This window comes from Balaenoptera physalus (genome assembly GCF_965194825.1).
Source record: "Balaenoptera physalus genome assembly, chromosome: 9".
Lineage (NCBI taxonomy): Eukaryota > Metazoa > Chordata > Mammalia > Artiodactyla > Balaenopteridae > Balaenoptera > Balaenoptera physalus.
Window position 1 is genome coordinate 91225107 of NC_138888.1, and position 27165 is coordinate 91252271.

Below are 27165 nucleotides of genomic sequence, written 5' to 3' on the forward strand. Positions count from 1 at the left end.
TTGACCTATATGTATGTGCTTTTGATGATAGCTTTTATAAGTGTTGAAATCAGATAGTATAATTTCTCTGATTTTGTTCTTTTTATTCAAAATTATTTTTTCTATTTTTAGTTTTGACCATGTTTAAATAAATCTTACATTTGGCTTGTCAAAAAAAAAAAAAAGCCTACTGGGATTTCTTGGGTGTTGCTTTGAATCTGTAGATGAATTGAAGAGTATTGACAGGTTATCAGTATTGGGTCATTGAGTCCCCTAAGAATGAACATGGTATCCTTTAGATTCTCTTTAAAATCTCTCAGCAGTCTTTTATAGTTTTAAGTATATGTATCATGTCCATCCATGTTTTGTTAATTGTATCCCTAAGTATTTAATTTTTTTGATGCATCCATTGACTGGATCATAGAACTTTTCTGTAGGATTTTTCTCCTTTATCCTGTTAATGTGATGAATTATATTGATTGATTTTTTTTTTTTGAGTGTTAGAACAACCTTGCATTAAATAAAGCCCAATTGGTCATTGTTTATTACCTTTTTAGTAAATTGCTGAGCATTATTACCATTATCCCAGAAAATTTTCTTCAAAAAGTTCTCTTTTTATCTTTGCCCCCCTCTCACCCCAGTGTCAACCATCGTTGTGGTTTTTCTTTTTTGACTATAGTTGAGTTTTGCCTGTTCTAGAAGTTAATGTAATTAGAATGAAACATAATATACTTTTGTGTCTGGTTTCTTTCATTCAGCATGTTTTTCAGATTTATTTGGATTGTGTATACCAATAGTTTATTCCTTTTTATTACTCAGTAGTATTCCAAGGTATGAATATACCACAATTTGTGTTTACTCCTGTCAATGGACACCTGGACTCTTTCCAGTTTTTGGCTCTTAAGAATAAAGCTATTCTGACCATTTTTGTTTAGTGCTTTTTGTAGACATATATTTTAACTTCTCTTGGGTAAACACTAGGGAGTAGAATTGCTGGATTTTACAGAAAATGCATGTTTACTTTTTTAAAAAAACTGCCAGATCTTTTCCACAGCATTTGTATCATTTTATCCTCCCAGCAAAATTTATGAGACTGTTGGCTGTTTCACATCCTTGCCAGCATTTGGTATTGTCAATTAATTTTACCTGTTTGGGTGGGCATGTAGTGGTTTCTCCTTGTGGTTTTAATTTGTGTTTCCCTGATGAGTAATGAGCACACTTTTTCACGTGCTTATTGACCAATTAACATCTCTTCCTCTGTGAAGTGTCTATTCAGAGCCTTTCTGCATGCCTTTTGAAATTGCCTTGTCTTTTTTTTTTTTTTTTGGCTGCATTTGGTCTTCATTGCTGTGTGTGGTCTTTCTCTAGTTATGGTGAGCAGGGGCTGCTCTTTGTTGCTGTGCGTGGGCTTCTCATTGCAGTGGCTTCTGTTGTTGTGGAGCACAGCCTCTAGGTGCGTGGGCTTCAGTAGTTGCAGCATACAGGCTCAGTAGTTGCAGCACACCTTCCCTAGAGCACGCGGGCTTCAGTAGTTGTGGTGCGTGGGCTCCGTAGTTGCGGCATGCGGGCTCTAGTGCGCACAGGCTTCAGTGTTGTGGCGAGCAGGCTCAGAGTTGTGGCTCACGGGCTCCAGAGCGCAGGCTCAGTAGTTGTGGCGCACGGGCTTAGTTGCTCTGAGGCATGTGGGATCTGCCCAGACCAGGGCTTGAACCCATGTCCCCTGCGTTGGCAGGTGGATTCTTAACCACTGCACGACCAGGGAAGTCCTTAGGATTTCTTTTTAGAGTCTGGGTAGAAGTCCTTTGCCAGATGTATGTTTTACAAATATTTTCTCTGTTTTCTTAACGATATGTTTTCTTAACGATATCTTCTGATGAACAGAAGTTTTTAATTTGGTTAAGTCCAATTTATCATTTCTTGATTTGATGGTTATTGCTGTTTGTGTCCTAAGAAACCTTTGCTTACCACAGAGTTAGTTATGAAGATAGTCTTCTGTTTTCTTCCAGGATATTTAGCTTTTATGTTAGTTCTATATTTCATCTTGAAATAATTTTGGGGTATGGTGTGAAATAAAGGTCAAGGTTTTTTTTCCTTCTATAAACCATTTGTTTATTATAGAAAACATTCTTCCCACTGGGTTGCTTTGGCAGTTCTGTTATTGAAAGTAAAATGACTATCTCATGAGGGTCTATTACTGGGTTCTCTAATCTGTTCAATTGATCAGTTAATCCTTAATACCACACTGTCTTGATTACTGTAACTTGTTTTATCTTCTTCCAGTTTTGTATCTCTCTTTTTTACGATGACTTTGGCTAATCTAGGTTTTTGTATTTTCCATATAAATTATAGAATCACTTTGTTAATTTCTACAATAAAAAACTGGTGGGATTAATTCAATTTTTAAAAGAGGTATAGGTCTATACAGACTTCCTTATTAGTTTCTTCTGGCCATGTTTTTTGTTGTTACCTGGGGCATAGGGCATAGTTGTAATAGCCGTTCTTACTTCGCCATCTGGGTTATCACCAGTGTTGGTCTCCATTTATTGCTTTTTCCACACAGTTTTGATTAGTCTACAATTGACAGCAAGAATCCAACATCACATTGAAAACTGTAATTATATCATTGTACAATTTTTGGTATATATTCTCTCCATTATCCCCTTGTCACTTCCAGCAAAAATGAGTGTTTTTACATGATCTCTATTGTTTTTTTACAGGGCATCTTCTCTACATTCAGTTTCATCCAAGTCATTCCGGGATTTCTTACTAGAAGAAAAAAAATCTATTACTGGCCAAAGCTCCGGAGATCATGTCAAAAAACTTTGTTTTAAAGGAATTGAAAGTTCCCAGGCTGCAAAAGTTGTAAGGTAATAATCATTTTCCTACCTTAAAATGTGCTATGGTGGTTCTATATCCTGAAATAATCTTTAAAAATTTATGAGGTAGATTTTTATACATTCTTTTACATTCAAAATTAACGTATTTTTTTAAAGATATATTTTGGTATAATTGGCTTGCAGTAAATTGTATATATTTAAAGTATTCGATTTGAAGTTTGGCATACGTATACCCTCGTGCAACCATCATCACCAGCTATTCAAGTCAGTGCATAGATCCATCATTCTCAGAAGTTTCTTCATGCCCCTCTGCAGTCCTTCCTTCTCCGTCCTGTCTCCTTGCAGCTACTAATCTGTTTCTGTTACTATAGACTAGCTCTGATATTCTATAATTTTATATCAATAGAATCATTTAGCATGTGCTTTTATAAAAATCTTTCTTTTACTTAGCATACATTTTGAGATTCATCCAAGTTGTTAAGTGTATCAGTAGTTCATTCCATTTTATTGCTGAGTAGTATATTTCTTTGTTTGGCTATGAACCCACCTGTTTATTTGTATCTGTTGAGCGACTTGGGTATTTCCAGCTTTTTCTCTAGCTATTTTTGATACTGATTTTAAAATACATTGGAGTTTAACAAAGATGTTTCATATTATAAATGCCTACATGAACCATGAAAATCTAAACATAGTTTCACCATGATCTGTAAATTCTCTTAATTATTATTCAAAAGGGAACCAAACATTCTTGGGGCATCAGATAGTTTTTTCTTCCAACACTGGCCTATGTTTCAAGCTGGTTAACTAAGTGGAGTTTTTTTTCCCTATTTCTGCTAATATGACATCTCCCAAATAATACACTCCCTAGAGTGTTTTAGGGAGTGTTTAATTACAAAAATGTGATTAAAAATGTTAGTTGTGACCAGATTAATAATTTTGTTTTTCATAATGATAATTTTTCACTGTCAAACCTCTTTTTTCCTCCCTAAAACCCTTTTTTAAAATCAAATATCATGTCCAATTATTTTATCAAACAGGTAATATAAACTTCTCTGATTGAAGTGAGGAGAGGGGTCTGGGAATCAAACTAGTTTAACCTCACCTTACCTACCTGTCCTGTAAGCAGCTCCTGAGGAACTGTCAGAGTCTTCCAAGAACATTGGAAACTGTTGGTTTAGATGAACTGTTTGTTTAAACATAGTTTTTTTGATTTTGTGACTGGCTTTCCTATGTACATTTACAACCAAAGTTCTTGAGCCATTTAACTTACAGTACAGAAAATGAGAGAGAGATTAACCTGAAGAAGTCATCTGGTCTATCTCCCTAACTTTTCAAATACTTTTTAGCAGTGTAATGCTATTTTAAAATAAAAATCTTAAATGGAACCGTAACATACAAAACAGATAAACCATTTTACATAATGTTTACTTACGATGAAGTGAGAATATTAAGGCTCTTTTGATAGGCTCATAAATACAAATTGGGTGCAATGTAAGATGCTGTCTTAATGTTGACAGATATTTATTAGCTGCTCTGTATCAGGCATTACACTAGGTACCAGAGTTACAGTGGGGAATTGTAACATAGCCCCTGCTCATGTAGAACTTAGTCCAAAAGAGAAGAGCAACCTTATTACAGAAATGATTAATTAAAAGAGTACAAGGCATTATGAAGAGGACGTTTATCAGCCTCAACATTCAATCTGTTTCTCATTTTGTCTTGTCTAGTATTTATTTCAATTAGGATTTTCTTAATGATGATGAAAACAAATCAACTCCTTGGCATTCCATGTCCAAACTACATTTGAGTGCTACTTGTACACATACACACACTTATATATTTCATAAATGTAGCATTACATATGTATACACATCTCATGAGGTTTTTCTATTCAGACAAATTTTTAATTAGAAAAAAATTTTTTTAATTGGTTATCATTCTCTGTAATGACCCTACATCTATTATATTTTTTAAAAAATGAATAGTCTTCTGATAGAACAAAAAACGTAAGTTATATGGTAAGTTATATGAGTGTCGTCCCGTAGACCATACTTTTAAATAGAAAGGCATAACTTCTTTATTTTTCCTACTTCAAGACACACAAATCTGCCTCTATTTGTATTCATCTTATCTTCCTTTCTTGTTTTACAGTAGAAGAGTTATCCTTCCCATCTAAGGCTAGGATTTATACCTGTACCTTGTATCTTAACCCCTTCCCACTTCTGAGGGCTTCAACTATTAATTATCCCTCTCTTTTTCTTACGAATGTTCAGTGTTTTCCTTTGAAGTAGATTTTTTCCCGTCTGGTTTTGAATATGCGCAGGTCTCTCACATGTGGAATGGGTGGGGTAATCTATCCCTCACTCATCCCCCACACGTTTTCTAGCAGTTGTCCTATTGTTACCAATTTCCTGTTTCCTTCACAGCCAGATTTCTCAAAAGAGCTGTCAGCACCCGCTCACTTCTCAATCCATTCTGGCTTCCAATCCCATTACTAAACTGAAACAGTTCAGGCTAATAAGTTCAGCAGTGACCTCCATATTGCCAACGACTCGTCGTACTTGAAGTTCACTTACAGGCCGTCTTCTCATTTCACTTACATTCTTTCTATGCTGATATTTCCTGAGCTCCTATGTTGAGTTATCAGCTGTACCCTAAAGACTCAACGTTAAACTGCCTGTCCACCGATGCCATCTGAGCTTCACACTTCATTCTCCGTTTGCCTTCTTGGTATCGCCATCCTATTTGGATGTTCAGAAATACCTTCAACTTTATGTCCAAAACCAAACTTAATGTTTTCCTCATAGCCTTATCATAAAACCAAAATCAAACAAAAACACAGACAAAACATAAAACCAGTTTATTCTTCTTGATTTCTCTTCCTCGGTAAATGTCATTTGCAAGTCTTCGGCATGTCCATCTTCTTCAGCAATTTCCATTCTTCCAGCAGGACATCACAGTTTTATTTCTTAAATATTTCTCAGATCTATGTATTAAACCTCATCTCCACTGCCATCACCCTCATTCAGACTACTTTGATCTTTCACCTGGGCTATCTGAGTAAGCCTCCTAACTGGTCTTGCCATGGCCTTTCTTTCTTCTCTAAAATATATTGAGCTAGTGTGTGTGGTGGTTTTTCTTTTTTTTTGATTTTTAACAGCTTTATTGATATGTAACTCATATACCATACAATTTACCCATGTAAGGCATACAATTCAATGTGGGTTTTTTGGGGGGAGTGGAGCATATTACATTACCAATTTAAAAAAATTGTGGTAAAATATATGTAACATAAAATTTTAACTGTTTTTAAGTGTACAATTCAGTGGCATTAGTTACATTTCACAATGTAGTACCGGCATCACCACTAGCTGTTTACAAAATTTTTATACCACTCCAAACAGGAATTCTATAACCACAAAGCAATAACTTTCTGTTACTCATCCCACCCTTCAGCCCCTGCTAACTGCTAATCTTAACTTTTTGTCTCCATGAATTTACCTACTGTAGGTACTTCATGCAAGTGGAATCATGTTATATTTGTTCTTTTGTGTCTCGCTTATTTCATTTTGCATAATGCTTTCAAGGTTCATCCATGTTGTAGCATGTATCGGAACTTCATTCTCTGTCATGGCTGAATAGTATTCCATTTTCTGTATATACCACATTCTGTTTATCCATTCATTTTTTTTTAAACATCTTTATTGAAGTATAATTGCCTTACAATGGTGTGTTAGCTTCTGCTTTATAACAAAGTGAATCAGTTATACATATACAATATGTTCCCATATCTCTTCCCTCTTGCATCTCCCTCCCTCCCACCATCCCCATCCCACCCCTCTAGGTAGGTGGTCACAAAGCACCGAGCTGATCTCCCTCTGCTATGCGGCTGCTTCCCACTAGCTATCTATTTTACATTTGGTAGTGTATATATGTCCATGACACTCTCTCACCCTGTCACATCTCACCCCACCCCCTCCCCATATCCTCAAGTCCATTCTCTAGTAGGTCTGTGTCTTTATTCCCGTCTTGCCACTAGGTTCTTCATGGCCTTTTTTTTTTTTTCCTTAGATTCCGTATATACGTGTTAGCATACTGTATTTGTTTTTCTCTTTCTGACTTACTTCACTCTGTATGACAGACTCTAACTCCATCCACCTCATTACAAATACCTCCATTTCATTTCTTTTTATGGCTGAGTAATATTCCATTGTATATATTTGCCACATCTTCTTTATCCATTCATCTGTCGATGGACATTTAGGTTGCTTCCATGTCCTGGCTATTGTAAATAGAGCTGCAATGAACATTTTGGTACATGACTCTTTTTGAACTATGGTTTTCTCAGGGTATATGCCCAGTAGTGGGATTGCTGGGTCGTATGGTAGTTCTATTTGTAGTTTTTTAAGGAACCTCCATACTGTTCTCCATAGTGGCTGTATCAATTTACATTCCCACCAACAGTGCAAGAGTGTTCCCTTTCCTCCACACCCTCTCCAGCATTTATTGTTTCTAGATTTTTTGATGATGGCCATTCTGACCGGTGTGAGATGACATCTCATTGTAGTTTTGATTTGCATTTCTCTAATGATTAATGATGTTGAGCATTCTTTCATGTGTCTGTTGGCAATCTGTATATCTTCTTTGGAGAAATGTCTATTTAGGTCTTCGGCCCATTTTTGGATTGGGTTGTTCGTTTTTTTGTTATTGAGCTGCATGAGCTGCTTGTAAATCTTGGAGATTAATCCTTTGTCAGTTGCTTCATTTGCAAATATTTTCTCCCATTCTGATGGTTGTCTTTTGGTCTTGTTTATGGTTTCCTTTGCTGTGCAAAAGCTTTTAAGTTTCATTAGGTCCCATTTGTTTATTTGTGTTCTTATTTCCATTTCTCTGGGAGCTGGGTCAAAAAGATGTGATGTATGTCATTAGAGTGTTCTGCCTATGTTTTCCTCTAAGAGTTTGATAGTGTCTGGCCTTACACTTAGGTCTTTAATCCATTTTGAGTTTATTTTTGTGCATGGTGTCATGGAGTGTTCTAATTTCATACTTTTACATGTATCTGTCCAATTTTCCCAGCACCACTTATTGAAGAGGCTGTCTTTTCTCCACTGTATATGCTTGCCTCCTTTATCAAAGATAAGGTGACCATATGTGCGTGGGTTTATCTCTGGGCTTTCTATCCTGTTCCATTGATCTATATTTCTGTTTTTGTGCCAGTACCAAACTGTCTTGATTACTGTAGCTTTGTAATATAGTCTGAAGTCAGGGAGCCTGATTCCCCCAGCTCCAATTTTCGTTCTCAAGGTTGCTTTGGCTATTCGGGGTCTTTTGTGTTTCCATACAAATTGTGAAATTTTTTGTTCTAGTTCTGTGAAAAATGCCAGTGGTAGTTTGATAGGGATTGCATTGAATCTGTAGATTGCTTTGGGTAGTAGAGTCATTTTCACAATGTTGATTCTTCCAATCCAGGAACATGGTATATCTCTCCATCTATTTGTATCATCTTTAATTTCTTTCATCAGTGTCTTATAATTTTCTGCATACAGGTCTTTTGTCTCCTTAGGTAGGTTTATTCCTAGATATTTTATTCTTTTTGTTGCAATGGTAAACGGGAGTGTTTTCTTAATTTCACTTTCAGATTTTTCGTCATTAGTGTATAGAAATGCAAGAGATTTCTGTGCATTAATTTTGTATCCTGCTACTTTACCAAATTCATTGATTAGCTCTAGTAGTTTTCTAGTGGCAGTTTTAGGATTCTCTATGTATAGTATCATGTCATCTGCAAACAGTGACAGCTTTACTTCTTCTTTTCCGATTTGGATTCCTTTTATTTCTTTGTCTTCTCTGATTGCTGTGGCTAACACTTCCAAAACTATGTTGAATAATAGTGGTGAGAGTGGGCAACCTTGTCTTCTTCCTGATCTTAGTGGAAATGGTTTCAGTTTTTCACCATTGAGGACAATGTTAGCTGTGGGTTTGTCATATATGGCCTTTATCATGTTGAGGAAAGTTCCCTCTGTGCCTACTTTCTGCAGAGTTTTTATCATAAATGGGTGTTGAATTTTGTCAAAAGCTTTCTCAGCATCTATTGAAATGATCATATGGGTTTTTCTCCTTCAATTTGTTAATATGGTGTATCACATTGATTGATTTGCGTATATTGAAGAATCCTTGCATTCCTGGGATAAACCCCACTTGATCATGGTGTATGATCCTTTTAATAATGTGCTGTGGATTCTGTTTGCTAGTATTTTGTTGAGGATTTTTGCATCTATGTTCATCAGTGATATTGGCCTGTAGTTTTCTTTCTTTGTGACATCTTTGTCTGGTTTTGGTATCAGGGTGATGGTGGCCTCGTAGAATGAGTTTGGGAGTGTTCCTCCCTCTGCAATATTTTGGAAGAGTTTGAGAAGGATAGGTGTTAGCTCTTCTCTAAATGTTTGATAGAATTCACCTGTGAAGCCATCTGGTCCTGGGCTTTTGTTTGTTGGAAGGTTTTTAATCACAGTTTCAATTTCAGTGCTTGTGATTGGTCTGTTCATATTTTCTATTTCTTCCTGGTTCAGTCTCGGCAGTTTGTGCATTTCTAAGAATCTGTCCATTTCTTCCAGGTTGTCCATTTTATTGGCATAGAGTTGCTTGTAGTAATCTCTCATGATCTTTTGTATTTCTGCAGTGTCAGTGGTTACTTCTCCTTTTTCATTTCTAATTCTATTGATTTGAGTCTTCTCCCTTTTTCTCTTGATGAGTCTGGCTAATGGTTTATCAATTTTGTTTATCTTCTCAAAGAACCAGCCTTTAGTTTCACTGATTTTTTGCTGTTGTTTCCTTCATTTCTTTTTCATTTATTTCTGACCTGATCTTTATGATTTCTTTCCTTCTGCTAGCTTTGGGGTTTTTTTGTTCTTCTTTCTCTAATTGCTTTAGGTGCAAGGTTAGGTTGTTTATTCGAGATGTTTCCTGTTTCTTGAGGTAGGCTTGTATTGCTATAAACTTCCCTCTTAGCACTGCTTTTGCTGCATCCCATAGGTTTTGGGTCGTCGTATCTCCATTGTCATTTGTTTCTAGGTATTTTTTGATTTCCCCTTTGATTTCTTCAGTGATCACTTCGTTATTAAGTAGTGTATTGTGTAGCCTCCATGTGTTTGTATTTTTTACAGATCTTTTCCTGTAATTGATATCTAGTCTCATAGCGTTGTGGTCGGAAAAGATACTTGATACGATTTCAATTTTCTTAAATTTACCAAGGCTTGATTTGTGACCCAAGATGTGATCTATCCTGGAGAATGTTCCATGAGCACTTGAGAAAAATGTGTATTCTGTTGTTTTTGGGTGGAATGTCCTATAAATATCAATTAAGTCCATCTTGTTTAATGTATCATTTAAGGCTTGTATTTCCTTATTTATTTTCATTTTGGATGATCTGTCCATTGGTGAAAGTGGGGTGTTAAAGTCCCCTACTATGATTGTGTTGCTGTCGATTTCCCCTTTTATGGCTGTTAGTATTTGCCTTATGTATTGAGGTGCTCCTATGTTGGGTGCATAAATATTTACAATTGTTATACCTTCCTCTTGGATCAATCCCTTGATCATTATATAGTGTCCTTCTTTGTCTCTTGTAATAGTCTTTATTTTAAAGTCTATTTTGTCTGATATGAGAATTGCTACTCCAGCTTTCTTTTGATTTCCATTTGCATGGAATATCTTTTTCCATCCCCTCACTTTCAGTCTGTATGTGTCTCTAGGTCTGAAGTGAGTCTCTTGTAGACAGCATATATATGGGTCTTGTTTTTGTATCCATTCAGCCAGCCTGTGTCTTTTGGTGGGAGCATTTAATCCATTTACATTCAAGGTAATTATCGATATGTATGTTCCTATTCCCATTTTCTTAAATGTTTTGGGTTTGTTATTGTAGGTGTTTTCCTTCTCTTGTGTTTCTTGCCTAGAGAAGTTCCTTTAGCATTTGTTGTAAAGCTGGTTTGGTGGTGCTGAACTCCCTTAGCTTTTGCTTGTCTGTAAAGGTTTTAATTTCTCCATCACATCTGAATGAGATCCTTGCTGGGTAGAGTAATCTTGGTTGTAGGTTTTTCTCCTTCATCACTTTAAGTATATCCTGCCACTCCCTTCTGGCTTGCAGAGTTTCTGCTGAAAGATCAGATGTTAACCTTATGAGGATTCCCTTGTGTGTTATTTGTTGTTTTTCCCTTGCTGCTTTTAATATGTTTTCTTTATATTTAATTTTTGACAGTTTGATTAATATGTGTCTTGGCGTGTTTCTCCTTGGATTTATCCTGTATGGGACTCTCTGTGCTTCCAGGACTTGATTAACTATTTCCTTTCCCATTTTAGGGAAGTTTTCAACTATAATCTCTTCAAATATTTTCTCAGTCCCTTTCTTTTTCTCTTCTTCTTCTGGGACCCCTATAATTCGAATGTTGGTGCGTTTAATGTTGTCCCAGAGGTCTCTGAGACTGTCCTCAGTTCTTTTCATTCTTTTATCTTTATCCTGCTCTGCAGTAGTTATTTCCACCATTTTATCTTCCAGGTCACTTATCCTTTCTTCTGCCTCAGTTATTCTGCTATTGATCCCATCTAGAGTATTTTTAATTTCATTTTATTGTGTTTTTCATCGTTGCTTGGTTCCTCTTTAGTTCTTCAAATGTTTCTTGCATTTTGTCTATTCTATTTCCAAGATTTTGGATCATCCTTACTATCATTATTCTGAATTCTTTTTCAGGTAGACTACCTATTTCCTCTTCATTTGTTAGGTCTGGTGTGTTTTGACCCTGCTCCTTCATCTGCTGTGTGTTTTTCTGTCATCTCATTTTGCTTATCTTACTGTGTTTGGGGTCTCCTTTTCACAGGCTGCAGGTTCGTAGTTCCTGTTGTTTTTGGTATCTGTCCCCAGTGGCTAAGGTTGGTTCAGTGGGTTGTATAGGCTTCCTGGTGGAGGGAACTAGTGCCTGAGTTCTGGTGAATGAGGCTGGATCTTGTCTTTCTGGTGGGCACGTCCACATCTGGTGGTGTATTTTGGGGTGTCTGTGGCCTTATTATGATTTTAGGCAGCCTCTCTGCTAATGGATGGGGCTGTGTTCCTGTCTTGCTAGTTGTTTGGCATAGGGTGTCCAGCACTGTAGCTTGCTGGTCGTTGAGTGAAGCTGGGTCTTGATGTTGAGATGGAGATCTCTTAGAGAGTTTCGCTGTTTGGTATTACGTGGAGCTGGGAGGTCTCTTGTGGACCAGTGTCCTGAAGTTGGCTCTCCCACCTCAGAGGCACAGCCCTGATGCCTGGCTGGAGCACCAAGAGCCTTTCGTCCACACGGCTCAGAGTAAAAGGGAGAAAAAATAGAAAGAAAGAAAGAGGCTAAAATATAGTGAAGTAAAAATAAAGCTAATATAAGCAAAGCTATACAGACAAAATCTCACCCAGAAGCATATACATATACACTCACAGAAAAAGGAAAAGGGGAAAAATATATCCTGCTCCCAAAGTCCACCTCCTGAATTTGGGATGATTCGTTGTCTATTCAGGTATTCAACAGATGCAGGCACATCAAGTTGTTTGTGGAGTTTTAATCCGCTGCTTCTGAGGCTGCTGGGAGAGATTTCCCTTTCTCTTCTTTGTTCGCACAGCTCCCGGGGTTCAGCTTTGGATTTGGACCCGCCTCTGCATGTAGGTCGCCTGAGGGCGTCTGTTCCCCGCCCAGACAGAACGGGGTTAAAGGAGCAGCTGCTTCGGGGGCTCTGGCTCACTCAGGCCGCGGGGAGGGAGCGGTACGGAGGAGGCGGTGTGAGCCTGCGGAGGCCGAGGCCGAGGCCAGCGTGACGTTGCAGCAGCCTGAGGTGCGCCGTGTGTTCTCCCGGGGAACTTGTGCCCGGATCGCGGGAGCCTGGCAGTGGCGGGCTGCACCGGCTCCCACCCGGGAGGGGAGGTGTGGAGAGTGACCTGTGCTCGCACACAGGCTTTTTGGTGGCGGCAGCAGCAGCCTTAGCGTCTCATGCCCGTCTCTGGGGTCCGCGCTGATAGCCACGGCTCACGCCCGTCTCTGGAGTTCGTTTAGGCGGCGCTCTGAATCCCCTCTCCTTGCACGCCACGAAACAAAGAGGCAAGAAAAAGTCTCTTGCCTCTTTGGCAGCGGCAGACTTTTTCCCGGACTCCCTCCCGGCTAGCTGTGGCGCACTAACCCCTTCAGGCTGTGTTCGTGCCGCCAACCCCAGTCCTCTCCCTGCGATCCGACCGAAGCCCGAGCCTCAGCTCCCAGCCCTGCCCGCCCCGGCGGGGGAGCAGACAAGCCTCTCGGGCTGGTGAGTGCTGCTCAGCGCCGAGCCTCTGTGCGGGAATCTCTCCGCTTTGCCCTCCACACCCCTGTGGCTGCGCTCTCCTCCGTGGCTCCAAAGCTCCCCCCTCCGCCCCCCGCAGTCTCTGCCCGCGAAGGGGCTCCTAGTGTGTGGAAACCTTTCCTCCTTCAGGGCTCCCTCCCCCTGGTGCAGGTCCCGTCCCTATTCTTTTGTCTCTGTTATTTCTTTTTTTCTTTTGCCCTACCCAAGTACGGGGGGAGTTTCTTGCCTTTTGGGAGGTCTGACGTTTTCTGCCAGCGTTCAGTGGGTGTTCTGTAGGAGCAGTTCCACATGTAGATGTATTTCTACTGTATCTGTGGGAAGGAAGGTGATCTCCGCGTCTTACTCTTCTGCCATCTTCTCTCCTCCCCCGGTTTTTGTTTTTTTAATGCAGATCTTAACCTTGTAGGATAAAAAGCTAGAGTTCTTATATGGCCTTCAAGGCCCACATAGTCTAGCTCCTGCCAGCATCTTTAGCTTTATCTTTTAATATGATCTCTGTATTTTAGCCACCTTGGCCTTCTCTTAGTTTCTCAAATACCAGTTACTTCTTCCCACTTACTTACCCTTTGAATAGTTGACTCTCCTCCAATCTCTGTCCAGTCATATTTCAAGAAGTCTGACTTGTCTTATTCTCTTACTTACCCTTTGAATAGTTGACTCTCCTCCAATCTCTGTCCAGTCATATTTCAAGAAGTCTGACTTGTCTTATTCTCTTACTGGGTCAGTTTCCTGTTACATGTCTTCATAGCGCTTCTCACTCATCACACTCACCACAGTTAGTGTAGTCCCCCCTTGTCTGCGGTTTTCCTTTCCGTGGTTCTGGTTACCCGTTGTCAACTGTAGTCTGAAAATATTAAACAGAGAATTCCAGAAGTAAACAATTTTTAAGTTTTAAATTGTACGCTGTCTTGAGTAGTGCAATGAAATCTCTTGCCATCCTGCTCCATCTTACCTGGGACGTGAATCATCCCTTTGTCCAGCGTATCCTGCCCGTTAGTCACTTAGTAGCCATCTGAGTTATCAGATCGATTGTCAGGGTATGACAGTGCTTGTTCAGGTAACCTTTATTTTACTTAATAATGGCCCCAAAGCACAAGAGTAGTGACGCTGACAATTCAGGTATGCCAAAGGGAAGCCGTAAAGTGCTTCCTTTAAGTGAAAAAATGGAAGTTCTCGACCTAATAAGGAGAGAAAAAAACCTGTATCCTTAGGTTGCTAAGATCTGTGATACAAGTGAATCTTCCATCCATGACATTATGAAGAAGGAAAAAGAAATTCATGCCAGTTTTGCTATCATACCTCAGAATGCAGAAGTTACGGCCACAGTGCGTAAGTTCCTAGTTAAGATGGAAAAGGCATTATATTTATTTGTACAAGATACTTTGAAAGAGCGAGACCACATTCACATAACTTTTATTACAATATGTTGTTATAATTGTTCTATTTTATTATTGTTGTAACTTTCTTACTGTGCCTAATTTATAAATGAAACTTCATCATAGGTATGTATGTATAGGAAGAAACATGGTATGTATAGGGTTCAGTACTATCTGCAGTTTCAGGCATCCACTAGAGGACTTGGAATGTATTCCTGTGGATAAGGGGGGGGAACTACTGTACACTTACTATTGGTGTGATTCTTTGTTTAATGTTTTTGAATACAAGTATTTTAATGTCTCTATTTTTAGCTGTATGTTCAATGAGAGGGAGGAAGATTGGTCTTTGCTCATCACTGATTAGAATGTTTCCTAGCATGTGGTAGGTGCTCAGTGAGCATCTGGTGAATGAGGAGAAGAATAAATGAAACAAAATTGTAGCTCTGTTTCAAGTACCATTTACTTCTAATGTAATGAGTTATATTGTATGCCTTAGATGTATAAATGTTAAGGTATGAATGTTAAGATTGTTTTTGTAATATTTTTACATTTTAAATATTGAATGTATTTTTTAAAATTTATTTTCTTTGGATAAATACTTTTATTTGTCGTGGAACTTTAAAAATTTTAAGGATGTGTGGTTTCATAGTTGATCGCTAGGGTGTGCTATAACATCAGGCTCTTAATTGTGAAAAGTGGTATGTGCTGTTAGACTGCTTTGCAAATTTTAGTTAAAGGAGTGTGTGATAGTATCATGCTATCCATAGCTTGGGTGTTTGGCAAGTGGAAGTTAATGTTTTAAATAGCTGTTTGTTATCATCTGATCACTGAGAAAGAAAACAGCTTGGGTTTCATTTTTAATTTCATCATAGAAAATATGTTATCATAGGAGAGCTTTTTTTTAAGGAAATAATAAAACATAACAGATAAAGTAAAATATTAACTCAGCAAATTATGGGACACTTGATATACGTACAGTATTCTGCTGGCTTCTCTTGGGTATATATAAAAGTATAATAGGCGCATCCTTAAATATGTTTGAAATCAAGTTGGTAAGTTTGTGCACACATGGAATTTAACTGACAGAACAAGAATAAAATTCAGTATAATATAACAGTGTTAAAGAAGTCACAAAGCAATATATGACTAAGTGCTGTATGAGTAGTTCAGAGAAGGAAAAATGACAGTGGGCTAGACTTGTCTGGAAAAACTTCATTGAGGAGGAAAGGCTTGAGTATTAAGTTCATAAACACTTTTCCTATTCAGTCGCAAATATTTGATCGTTATATTTATGGCCATATGAATAGTGTTAGAAAAATATTGATCCATTTCATTGCTACTAGCTTTTGAACATAGGATGGGATTTTTTAAAAGAAGAGAGGAGAAAGGGCAGTATAAACAGAGGAAATAGTGGGAATTAAAGCAAGAAGACAAGAATGCTTATGATTCTTTAGGGAATCAGGGTGGCAGGGATGGAGGGCTCATCTTAGGAAATTCCACAAATAATAAATTCTTGTTTTAATTGTAGGAAATGTGATATTTTTCCCCCCAAGGCTAGAGAACTAGAAGAATGGCAGTGTTGTTACTTATTGATGTGAAAAGAAGGATTAATGCAGTTTCTGTTTGTTTATTGTTACTTCTGTGTTGTTTTTCATTTTAATGTGTTTTCTTTCATTTTCCTTTCACTTAAATACCTCCTTATGTAACTCTAGGCAGAAAATGTGATCTTGTGTTTCTAATTAGTAAGGAAAACTATGTGTGAGACAAAATCATTCTATCAGCTCTAATTTTATATAAAATCTTTGTAACTGGGATAATACAAAATTCTTTTTAAAAATAGTCAACTATGTGAACAAAAAGTAATTTAGTTTTTCTCTTGAAGTCTAAATTTGGCAAGATTAATATTCTTCAGTTTGAACAAAAATCTTTGAAAGATTTTAGCCAGCCCTTTTATGTTGGTTTTATTTTCAGAAGGCTAAATTTTATATGGATTATCTATTGGGATGTCTATTTGTGTTGCAAATACCTAAGGCTTAATAATGCTGTTATTTATTGTTGGAAAGCTTATACTGTTTTTATATTTGTTTAGTCATAGCTCTGTTTTATTTAGCAATTTTGCTTCATTGTAAGATGAAATTTTGACAGACTTATAGCTGTTTAAGTAAATTTATAATTAATGAGATTATCCATAGGACAATCATTAATGGAAAGAATGCTAACATCTTATGAAACAGATTTAAGTCTAATGCTAACAGCAGCCCTCTGAACCTTTTCTGAAACGAGAACAGTAATGCCTATCATATGAAAAGTATTTTATGAATTATAGAATGTTACATAGATAAAGTTGTTATACTTAAGCTCTGATTGTTTGGCTTTAATTTAACAAGGCCTATACAAGATACTTTAGTCCTATATTCAGTTGTTTGCCAGTGACATCATTTTCAAAGATAGGGCTTATAGTTGCTGCTTCTTACTTAACAATTAAAAAGTAATTGGTTCTATATGATTTTTGCATTTCTTTGAACATGTCAAAACACTTTAGCTGATCCCTAGACACCAGGATGATTTTTCAGCACCAGTTTAGTCATTATCTGTTTTGTTATGCTGTGTTATAATTTATTGTCCTAGAAGGCCTTTAATCTCCAGCCCTGACTAAGGACCTTTCAAGGAACTTAACCAAGGGGACTTACATTTAGCCTGTCCAAGGTAGTTATCTATTCCATTAGAATGTAGAATTTTCCCATTTATTTTATAGTCATTTTAGTTTAGATTCTCATCATCTCCTAACAGGTTTATCCCAACAGCTTTCTAGTTCATCTCCTTGGCTTCATTTTTCTTCTGGCTGGAAGTCTTTTACTTCATCCTGGAGACTTTTCTTATTTTTTTGGATGTCATAGGTCAGGTACCTGGCAGGATTCAAGTCATAGAACTTCATTAAAACTAAGAACCTAGTAAGTACCCATTTTCATTTCATTTTGTATTTCGGTACCCGCATCTGGAAGGAAGAAGTTATTAGTAATTCGAAAGAATAAGGAATTTTTTCAAGAAAAACTCTGCTTTTATTCTGTCCCATATTTTAAATCCTTTGGCTTTCTGCTTCAGTTATTTATTCTCTAATTACTTTTTTTTTTTCACAAACAACTATGTTCCAGGTGTTTTGCTGGACACTGAGATACAAAGATGAAAGAAACAGAGTCCTGTACCTTGAGAGACTAGTCTAGCAGTTAAGACAGATGTGTGTGAAGTTTTAGAACAGTAATTGAAGTGCTCTAAAAAGAGAAAAGGTGATATTTGAACCAGTCCTTAAAGAATGAGAAGACATTTTTAATGGACTGTATTCTACACTACAGTGTATGGAAAATACACTGTATTCTGAGTGAAAAAGGCCTGGATCTGAGTTCTGTCCTTACCTTTTTCCCAATTTGCGAATCAGGCAAATTATCGAATATTCTTTGAGTATTAGTTTCCTAATCAGTATAACGGAAATAATGCATGCTTTCTTCACTGAGTATTACAAAGATTAAATGAGATAATGTATATGAAAATACTCTCAGTAAATTTGTTTGCCCACTGACACATCAGGTTTAAACATTTTAGTTCTTACTGTATTTGTACTCTGACCCTACCATTTCATTTTAACTTTATTTCCCTCCTAATCTCTTAATCCAATCACTCGGTTTATTGAAGAGAACAACCTACCTTTACTTAAGCCAACAAAATCTTTTACTGTTCCATGTATTTGTATGACCAAAACCCTATCTCAATGCCACTCCTCTCAGCTTTAATGTCATTTCCTCAGTGAAGCCAACAGTTTATACCCTCCTCCATATTGTTAATTTCTCCTGTGAATCCATAGTACTTGGTACACATTGGTATAAATATTAATTATATACTCTCACATTGCTTTATCATTTTTTTTTTAATAGTAATCTTTTTATTTTTTTTAAATTTATTTTTGGCTGTGTTGGGTCTTCATTTCTGTGCGAGGGCTTTCTCTAGTGGCAGCAAGTGAGGGCCACTCTTCATCACGGTGCACGGGCCTCTTCACTGTCGTGGCCTCTCTTGTTATGGAGCACAGGCTCCAGACGCTCAGGCTCAGCAGTTGTGGCTCACGGGCCCAGTTGCTCCGCGGCATGTGGGATCTTCCCAGACCAGGGCTCGAACCCGTGTCTCCTGCATTAGCAGGCAGATTCTCAACCACTGCGCCACCAGGGAAGCCTGTCATTCTTAAATACCTTTTAAAATCTCTTTTACCAGAGTTTTTTTAGTGGAGGGGACTGAGTTTTAATCAGCCTGATTCTCAGTACCATAGTACTGACACAAACCCAATAAATGTGCATAAATGAATCAGGAAGTCAGTATTTTAGGCCCTGTTTGTTCACTTGCTGTTTGACTTTCTGTTGTTAAACCCAGCTAGACCTAAATTTGCTTATTGCTGAAAGAGGGCATTGGATTAATCTAAGTAATTTCTAGGTATCTTTCTAAGCATAAAATTCCACATTTAGGCCACGCTCTATAGTTCCTTTGTTAATTTTTCTCCTTACAGAATGCTTCTTACCCCCCCCCTCATTCTATAGCCCTTTTATTGTCTTCTCCATCATTTTTATAGTCCTTATAGTCAGTCAGAAGACCTTTAAGTTTGTTTTCTTAAATTATTTTCTGTTGTATTATATCATTTTATATGTTGTTTCCTGATCTAGTTTGTGAGTTCTTGGAAGGCAGATTGTGTCTTTTGTTTCCTGATCTAGTTTGTGAGTTCTTGGAAGGCAGATTGTGTCTTAAGTTTCTGTCCTATCAGCCACATGTAACTCATGAAGTTAGAACACACCCTCTCACCATACACAAAAATAAACTCAAAATGGCTTAAAGACTTAAATATAAGACATGACAAGAAAACCTCCTAGAAGAGAACATAGGCAAAACATTCTCTGACATAAATCGTACCAGTGTTTTCTTAGGTCAGTACCCCAAGGCAATAGAAATAAAAACAAAAATAAACAAATGGGACCTAATCAAACTTACAAGCTTTTGCATAGCACAAGAAATCATTAAAAAAAAAAAAACAGCCTACAGAGTGGGAAAAAATATTTGTGAACTATGAGACTGACAGGGCTTAATTTCCAAAATATACAAACAGCTCATACAACTCAACAACAAAAAGACCCTATCCAAAAATGGGCAGAAGACCTAAATAGACATTTCTCCAAAAAAGACATACAGATCGCCAATAGGTACATGAAAAGATGCTCGACATCACTAATTATTAGAGAAATGCAAATCAAAACTACAATGAGGTACCACCTCATACCAGTCAGAATGGCCATCATTAAAAGGTCTACAGATAAATGCTGGAGAGGATGTGGAAAAAAAGGGACCCTACTACACTGTGGGTAATGTAAACTGGTGCAGCCACTGTGAAAAACAATATGGAGGTTCCTCAGAAAACTAAACATAGAATTACATATGATCCAGCAGTTCCACTCCTGGGCATATATCTGGACAAAACCATAATTCAGAAAGATACATGCACTCCTAGGTTCATAGCAGTACTACTGTTCACAATGGCCAAGACATGGAAGCAACCTAAATGTCCATCAACAGATGAGTGGATAAAGATGTGGAATATATAAACAATGGACTATTACTCAGCCATAAAAAAAAGAATGAAATAATGCCATTTACAACAACATAGATGGACCTAGAGATTATCATACTAAGTGAAGTAAGCCAGAACAAGAAAGACAAATACCATATGATATCACTTATATGTGGACTCTAAAATATGACACAAATGAACCTATCTAAGAAACAGGATCACTGACATAGAGAACAGACTGGTGGTTGCCAAGGGGGAGGGGGTTGGGGAAAGGATGGAGTGGGAGGCTGGGGTTAGCAGATGTAAGCTGTATATGGAATGGATAAACAACAAGCTCCTACAGTATAGCACAGGGAACTATATTCAGTGTCCTATGATAAACCATAATGGAAAAGAATATTTTAAAAAAAGGAATGTGTGTGTGTATACACACGTGTATAACTGAATGACTTTGCTGTACAGCAGTAATTAACACAACATTGTAAATCAGCTATACTTCAATAAAAAAATTTCTGTCCTATCTATAATCCCTGGAGTATCAGAGTATTTACTGTATTTTTTCTTGCTCACAAAATTTAGACTATATATTACAGTCACAAAATTTGGCTGCTAATTATCTTGTTTCTATGTATTTTGAAACTCAGTGCTAATTTGTCACTCTTTTTCATAAATGTTCCCAATATAAAACATTCTTCACAAAGTTGTCTGTATTTCCTAACATATGTTTGATTACAGTAAATTAGCTATATGAATATTATTAGAAAAAACTGTTTTGTGGGGGAGTATAGTTGATTTACAGTGTTGTGTTAGTTTCAGGTGTACAGCAAAGTGAATCAGTTATACATACACATATATCCACTCTTTCTTAGATTCTTTTCCCATATAGGCCATTACAGAGTACTGAGTAGAGTTCCCTGTGCTATACAGTAGGTCCTTATTAATTATCTATTTTATATATAGTAGTGTGTATATGTCAATCCCAGTCTCCCAATTTATTCCTCTGCCACCCCGTTTCCCCCTTGGTAACCGTAAGTTTGTTTTCTACATCTGTGTCTCTGTTTCTGAAAAACAGACCATTTCTTCCAAGATCTTTCCCCATGGTATTTTATACACAAGATTTTATAACTACCTACAGATTTTTTTGTTGTTGTTTACTTACAATTTTAAAGGTAAGTCTGATTGCATATATTAATTTGTCTTCTGAGTCAGGGCCCTGCACTTCCTCCTCTGTATTTCTATTAATAAGCTATTTTACTAATGGTACTAGAAGCTTTAATCTTCAGTTTTTGTTGTTTTGCAGATGTTCTACTCATGGTTCCCCAGGACCAGAAGGCAACCATATTTCAGATGTACCACTTCTAGATAGTCCCAAGTAAGTTTAATTGATTAGCTTTGGGACCTCAAAGCTAGACTGCTTTTTAGGACTGAGAGAGAATATTAAGAAATTGGGAATAGTATGATATTGAGTAGAATGTATTATCTGAATACTTTCTGCTCCACAGTTTGAGTTACCTTTCTGTTTAGTTATATAGCTTTGCTCCATTCCACTTTTTGGTGTTTCCAAAGTTTTTTAAAGAGTATTTCAGAGGAGATTTTGTGTGCAAAAATTTGGCAAGATGAATGAAAACTCATAATTCCTGTTCTTTCAGTCCCTGGCTATGTTCTTCATTGCCTGCTCCTTCCGTGCTAGCCCCAGTCACTTTTGCATCTATTGTAGAAGAAGAGCTACAGCAGGAAGCAGCTCTTATCAGAAGTCGAGAAAAACCCTTGGCTTTGATTCAGGTAAATAACATGCTTATTTGGGTTTAATTTAGGGTAAGAACTATACTACATTTCATTCTTAGGTCTTAAGAAAATTCTCTTTGTTTGCTTTGCAGAGGTGCATGTATTTATCACATTAAAATGTGAGTGCAATGTAAAACAAAACTGAAGCATTCAGCAAGTATTAATTGAAGGTATTCAGGATAATTAATTTACAACTAATAAGTTGGGCTAAAGCTAATATTTTTAGCACTGGTGATGCTTTGGACTGTTTTAGTTTTTGAAAGTGGCCAGTAGAGAACTTGGCATTATCTAGCTCTACACCTGGCTTACGTATCAGTAAGAGTTCTTAGGTTGTAAGCCACAGACACCAAGTCAGGCTAACTTAAGGAGAAAGAACTTATTTGAGAGACACTGAGATTCCACAGACTTAGCTGAAAACCAGAGAGCCAGGCTTAGGAAACAGACAAGACTCATAGTTGTCCTAAAGAGCTTAAAGAACTAGACGACTTGTACAACAACAGAAAGTATCTCACAGGATGAGCAATTGGAATGAATGGATTCCAACAGCTATCTTCAGTTTCTTTTTCCTTGCTCTAGATTAAAATCAAGGGAAGGTGGGTATCTGATTATTCTAACTCAGGCCTCAACCCTTTTGAAGGGGATAGCAGGATACCTATTCCACTGTCTTGTATGCATAGAAAGTGGTAGTTCTACAAAAGGAAATTGGAAAGCTAATAGAATCCTGCTCGGTTTATAATTGAAGGAGCAAAGCAACTTCTCTCTTTTCCTTTCTCCTTTCAGATTGAGGAGCGTGCGATACAAGATTTATTGGTTTTCTATGAAGCATTTGGCAACCCTGATGAGTTTGTCGTTGTTGAAAGGACACCGCAGGGACCACTGGCAGTACCTCTGTGGAATAAGCACGGATGCTAGTTCACCACGGAGTTGAGATACAATTTTCATAAGTTGGGATTGTTATAAATACATGCTATGGGAAAAGAGTTCTTACAAATTTGGTAACAGATCATTCTAGATAGAATAAGAAAGGATTTAATTTCTTTACTGAACTTTAAGCATATACTGTTTGTATGATTAAAAAGAAATCCCTCAGAATTGTGATTTTAGTAACCTTTTGTGTAAAAATGTGTGAGAGGAAAAACTTACTAGGTTAAGTTTAAATAGAACTATTTCTTCTGAATAGTCTTAAAAGGAAAACATGAGTGATTGAAGTGTAAAATTTAAGAGTGATGCATTAAAAATAACTTTCCATTTGAGAATTTGGGATAAATAATTTAGAAGATTTTTGCCAAATATCTTTTTTTTTTTAGGGTGACATTGATGAGCTTAAAGTAGGAGTGTCAGTCATTACTTTTGATCCATTGATAGCCAAAATTTTGTGTTTGCTATAGTAGTTATGCCTCCATTCTTGTGTCTTTCATCAGGCTTTGAACGTTCTGGCCTGATTTTTAAAGCTTGAGCTGCTTGAATGCCATTTTATTTCGGTTTCAACAACACATTCTCCATTTTGCATTGAACTGTGGAGTATGGTGGAAAGGAAATAAGAATACTATTCTGAGCAGCTTAGTCTAAGATAATAGTTTCTTATAAGATTTGGAGTCATTGTGGGGATTGTTTTTGGATGGGGAGAGGAGACCTTATAAAAGCCTTATTGTGACAGAATCCATTTCTGAAAGTGTTAAAATTTTCTAAAATAAGTGCTTAATTATACATATAAGAATTGAATAGTTTGGAAGAAGGCTGGTTTACAGTTACCTTTACAATGTTACATAATCAGAAATTCTCTGAGCCTGGGTTATATGAATAGACATAAACATTGTTTTCTTTACAGTATGCTGTTTGGGTTGTTTTTGAGTGGTTAAATTTTTAAAAAAACAAATGTTAAATCTGTGCTCCAGCACCTAGACAAATTGGGAAGGTTAATGTTTCTGAGAAATAATAAGCCAAGGGGAACATACAGGCAAATCACTGCTACAATTAGGTTGACGAAAATACGGCTGAAATTAACTCAACACTTGAGCTTTAGCTCCACCCAAAGCAGCAAACTTGTAAGCAAATGTGCAATAAAAAATAATCTTGATCCATTTCACTGTTACTGTGTGTTTGATATCTTATACTATATTGACATCTATTATAGGAGGAATTACAAATGATTCCTCCTAATATCATATATTGTAGCCAGTATTTGTTGAAGTTGATGCTGTATCCATTCCTTAACTACTTAAAAAAGGGCAGTTTTCCTAAAATGCACCTGCATGTTTGAGTAAATTGAGAAGCAATGAATTTTATAATGTTTTATGGATGTTGCTGTAAAGAGATTTTCTGAAGTAACTGATTTATTTCATTTGAACCTTTGATTCTTCCACACTTCTTGGCATCTTTAAAGATACCATAAAGTGATGATTTCCGTGGTGTACTCCGTGCTGCCTGGGAAGCACCCTAAGGGCCTTTGGTGAGTGGGATGTGAAGGAGGAGCCAGGGTTGACCAAGTCTGTGGGGTTTTAGGTCTTCACTAACCTCATTCAGAGCAATTGCACTTTACAACCTGTTTTATATAGTGGAGTATTATATAAAACTTCATTTGGGAGAAAAAAGTTCTTTTGCTAGTAAAATGAAAGGTAAGCACTGCTATAAACTACATGAAGATAGCAACCCGATACACTGACCAAAAAGCCCAGGAAAGTGATGGGTTTTTTCCTTAACATTATTCTGCCTACAATAATTAACTCACCTTTAATCCCATGATTTCAAGAAAGTCTTAAGACTCTAGAAATGGGCAATTTAAGGGATCAGTGGGATGAAGAGGTTTTTAAGATTGACCAGAACAATCACAAGAACTCCTTAGCCTAGAAAGGTGTTGATTGGATGGGGAATTGGGATTGGGGGTAGAGGTGTCAGAGCAGAATATGCTTAAAATTTGCAAAATCAAGACCAGTCAGGTAAAGTCGTATTTGTTGACAAAATACTAGGATTCAGGACTTTTTGTAAAGTCTAAAGAGGTGGCTTTTAAAATAGATTGTAGACAATCTTTATAGAGGAACAACAACAGATTGTCAGTTGAGAAAGGTATTGCTAGTTAATATCTTGGTTGGTTCTATACTCTTTTGCAGGCTGGGTTGTATTTTTTAGTTCATGATAAGGGGGTTGATAGCTGATTCATAAAACTTTATTTTTTTTGGCTGCGTTGGGTCTTCGTTGCTGTGCGCCAGCTTTCTCTAGTTGTGGCAAGCGGGGGCTACTGTTCATTGTGGTGCACGGGCTTCTCATTGAGGTGGCTTCTCTTGTTATGGAGCATAGGCTTCAGTGTTGTGGCACATGAGCTCAGTAGTTGTGGCTGGCGGGCTCTAGAGCGCAGGCTCAGTAGTTGCGGTGCACGGGCTTAGTTGCTCCGCTGCGTGTGGGATTTTCCCGGACCAGGGATTGAACCCATGTCCCCTGCATTGGCAGGCGGATTCTTAACCACTGCACCACCAGGGAAGTCCTGATTCATAAAATTGTAGATCTGAAGAAACCTTGTAGATTAATCCTGTATATTCACTTTATTATATAAATTGAAGAGCATGAACTCCAGAGAAAGTGACTAATGAGAATGAAATCTTCTGTCTTTTCAGTCTGGTCCACCTACAACTACACCAGACTGCCTCTTAGAAATTACTAATTGTCTGTAGCAATTTAGCCAAGACTAAGAAAATATTAAAAAGCACTTAGTAAAAATACATACAACCCAGAAGCTTCCAGAATTATCAATTTAAGAGCTATTTTCAGAAGAAACTGCAGCAACCTCCCAGCAGGGAATTGGGGGCAAGTGATCCAAGATATTCATGGTAATGTTTATATATATCTTTTTTGCTTGAGGTGATGTTCAATCATGTAAGATGCCAAAACAACCTGGTCTTTCCTACACACATGACCATCAAACTGTATTTCAGACCCTATATATATTTCATTTTCTTGTATGTCTCTACTTGGCTGCTTGGCTGTTTGTGTCAAAACTGAATTCTTGCCTTTCCCAAACTCTCATCTTTTTTTATTTCCTTATCTCTTATTCTGTCATTCTCATTAAGGCTAAATGTTTGGTTTCTTTGTCTCTTTCCCACATTTATTGTCCAACTCCTGTCAGTTCTGTCTCTGCAATATCTTTTATCTAATTTTCTTCATTTCATTCACATTACTACTACTCTGTTTTAGGTCCTGAAGTTTTTCTGAAAGTTCTCAAACTTTTTGGCATCAGGATCCCTTTATACTGATTAAAATTATTGAGGACCCGAAAGAGCTTTTGTTTATATTCATTACATATCTATCATATATAATGTATTGCAAATTAGAACTTTTAAATTTAGTTCATTTAAAAATCATAAGCCAACACATACTAACATAAATAAAATTTTTAATGAAAATATGTAACTCAGTATTTCAGGTTCAGGCCTTTACTGTCTGGTTTAATAGAGGACTCCTACATTCTCATATTTGCTTCCACATTTAATCTGTTGTGAAAACGAATGTCATAGTGTCTGGAAACTTGAAAGACTGAGATTGAAAAAGGCAAGTAACATGTTATGAAAATAGTTTTGACCTCGCCAACTCCTGAAAGGTCGAGAAAGTGGTCCACTTAACTGCTTAGGTCCCTTAATTGTTGAGTCCCTTAATTGCCACCCCATTCTCTGTTTCCTGGTCCAAGACATTAAATTCTTTAACTCTCAAACTAATACCCCCAAAGCATATCTTCCTGCTCTGAAAACTCAAGTTACTTCCTCTACACTTTTAAGTTCATATTTCCTCAGCTTGGGCTTCCAGTGATTTCTTTTTCTTTTTTTTTTTTAAATCTATACACATAGTGGTGGAGCCAAACCTGACCTGATGTTTCTGCCAAAGAGGCTTCAAGCTTTGCTCGTGTAGATCTCTACCTACATTTTTCTTTCTCTTCACCTATTGAAATTCTACCCATCCATGATAAAGGCAACCCCAATTTTATTTTCCTTATAAACTTTTTGTTTTTTCCTTCTCATACCTCCTCAAAAGTAAACCAAAATAAAGTATTAGCATACATGGATCAATCATGTTCCCATTTCCTCTTAACACTTTATATCTTTTAGGGAACTTGTCATATTCTGCCATTATTTTTGTTTTTCTGTTTGTCTTTTACTTTTACTATTACTTACAGTTTGAAGGCATAGGCTAGGCACTTTTTTGTTTCTTGTGTGTATTTAAATCTTCAAAATCTTGAACCGTAACACAAGACAAAAGGTTTTATTAC

The 27165-nt window shown here is 37.1% G+C and overlaps 1 protein-coding gene across 8 annotated transcripts in view; it reads left to right on the top strand.

Moving 5' to 3' along the window:
* Nucleotides 1-23995, top strand: part of IBTK (inhibitor of Bruton tyrosine kinase) — a 102341-nt gene extending 78346 nt beyond the window's left edge. For 5 of the 8 annotated variants that reach the window (XM_082474143.1, XM_082474145.1, XM_082474150.1 and 2 more), the window contains 4 exons: nt 2697-2846; nt 21430-21501; nt 21779-21911; nt 22695-23995. In XM_082474143.1, the coding sequence (XP_082330269.1) occupies nt 2697-2846; nt 21430-21501; nt 21779-21911; nt 22695-22826 (487 nt within the window). In that variant the 3' untranslated portion in view covers nt 22827-23995. Of the gene's footprint in view, nt 1-2696; nt 2847-21429; nt 21502-21778; nt 21912-22006; nt 22670-22694 lie in introns of those variants that run through there. The other 3 variants (XM_082474148.1, XM_082474147.1, XM_082474146.1) reach the window with 3 other exon arrangements.
* The last annotated feature ends 3170 nt before the right edge of the window (nt 23996-27165 follow it).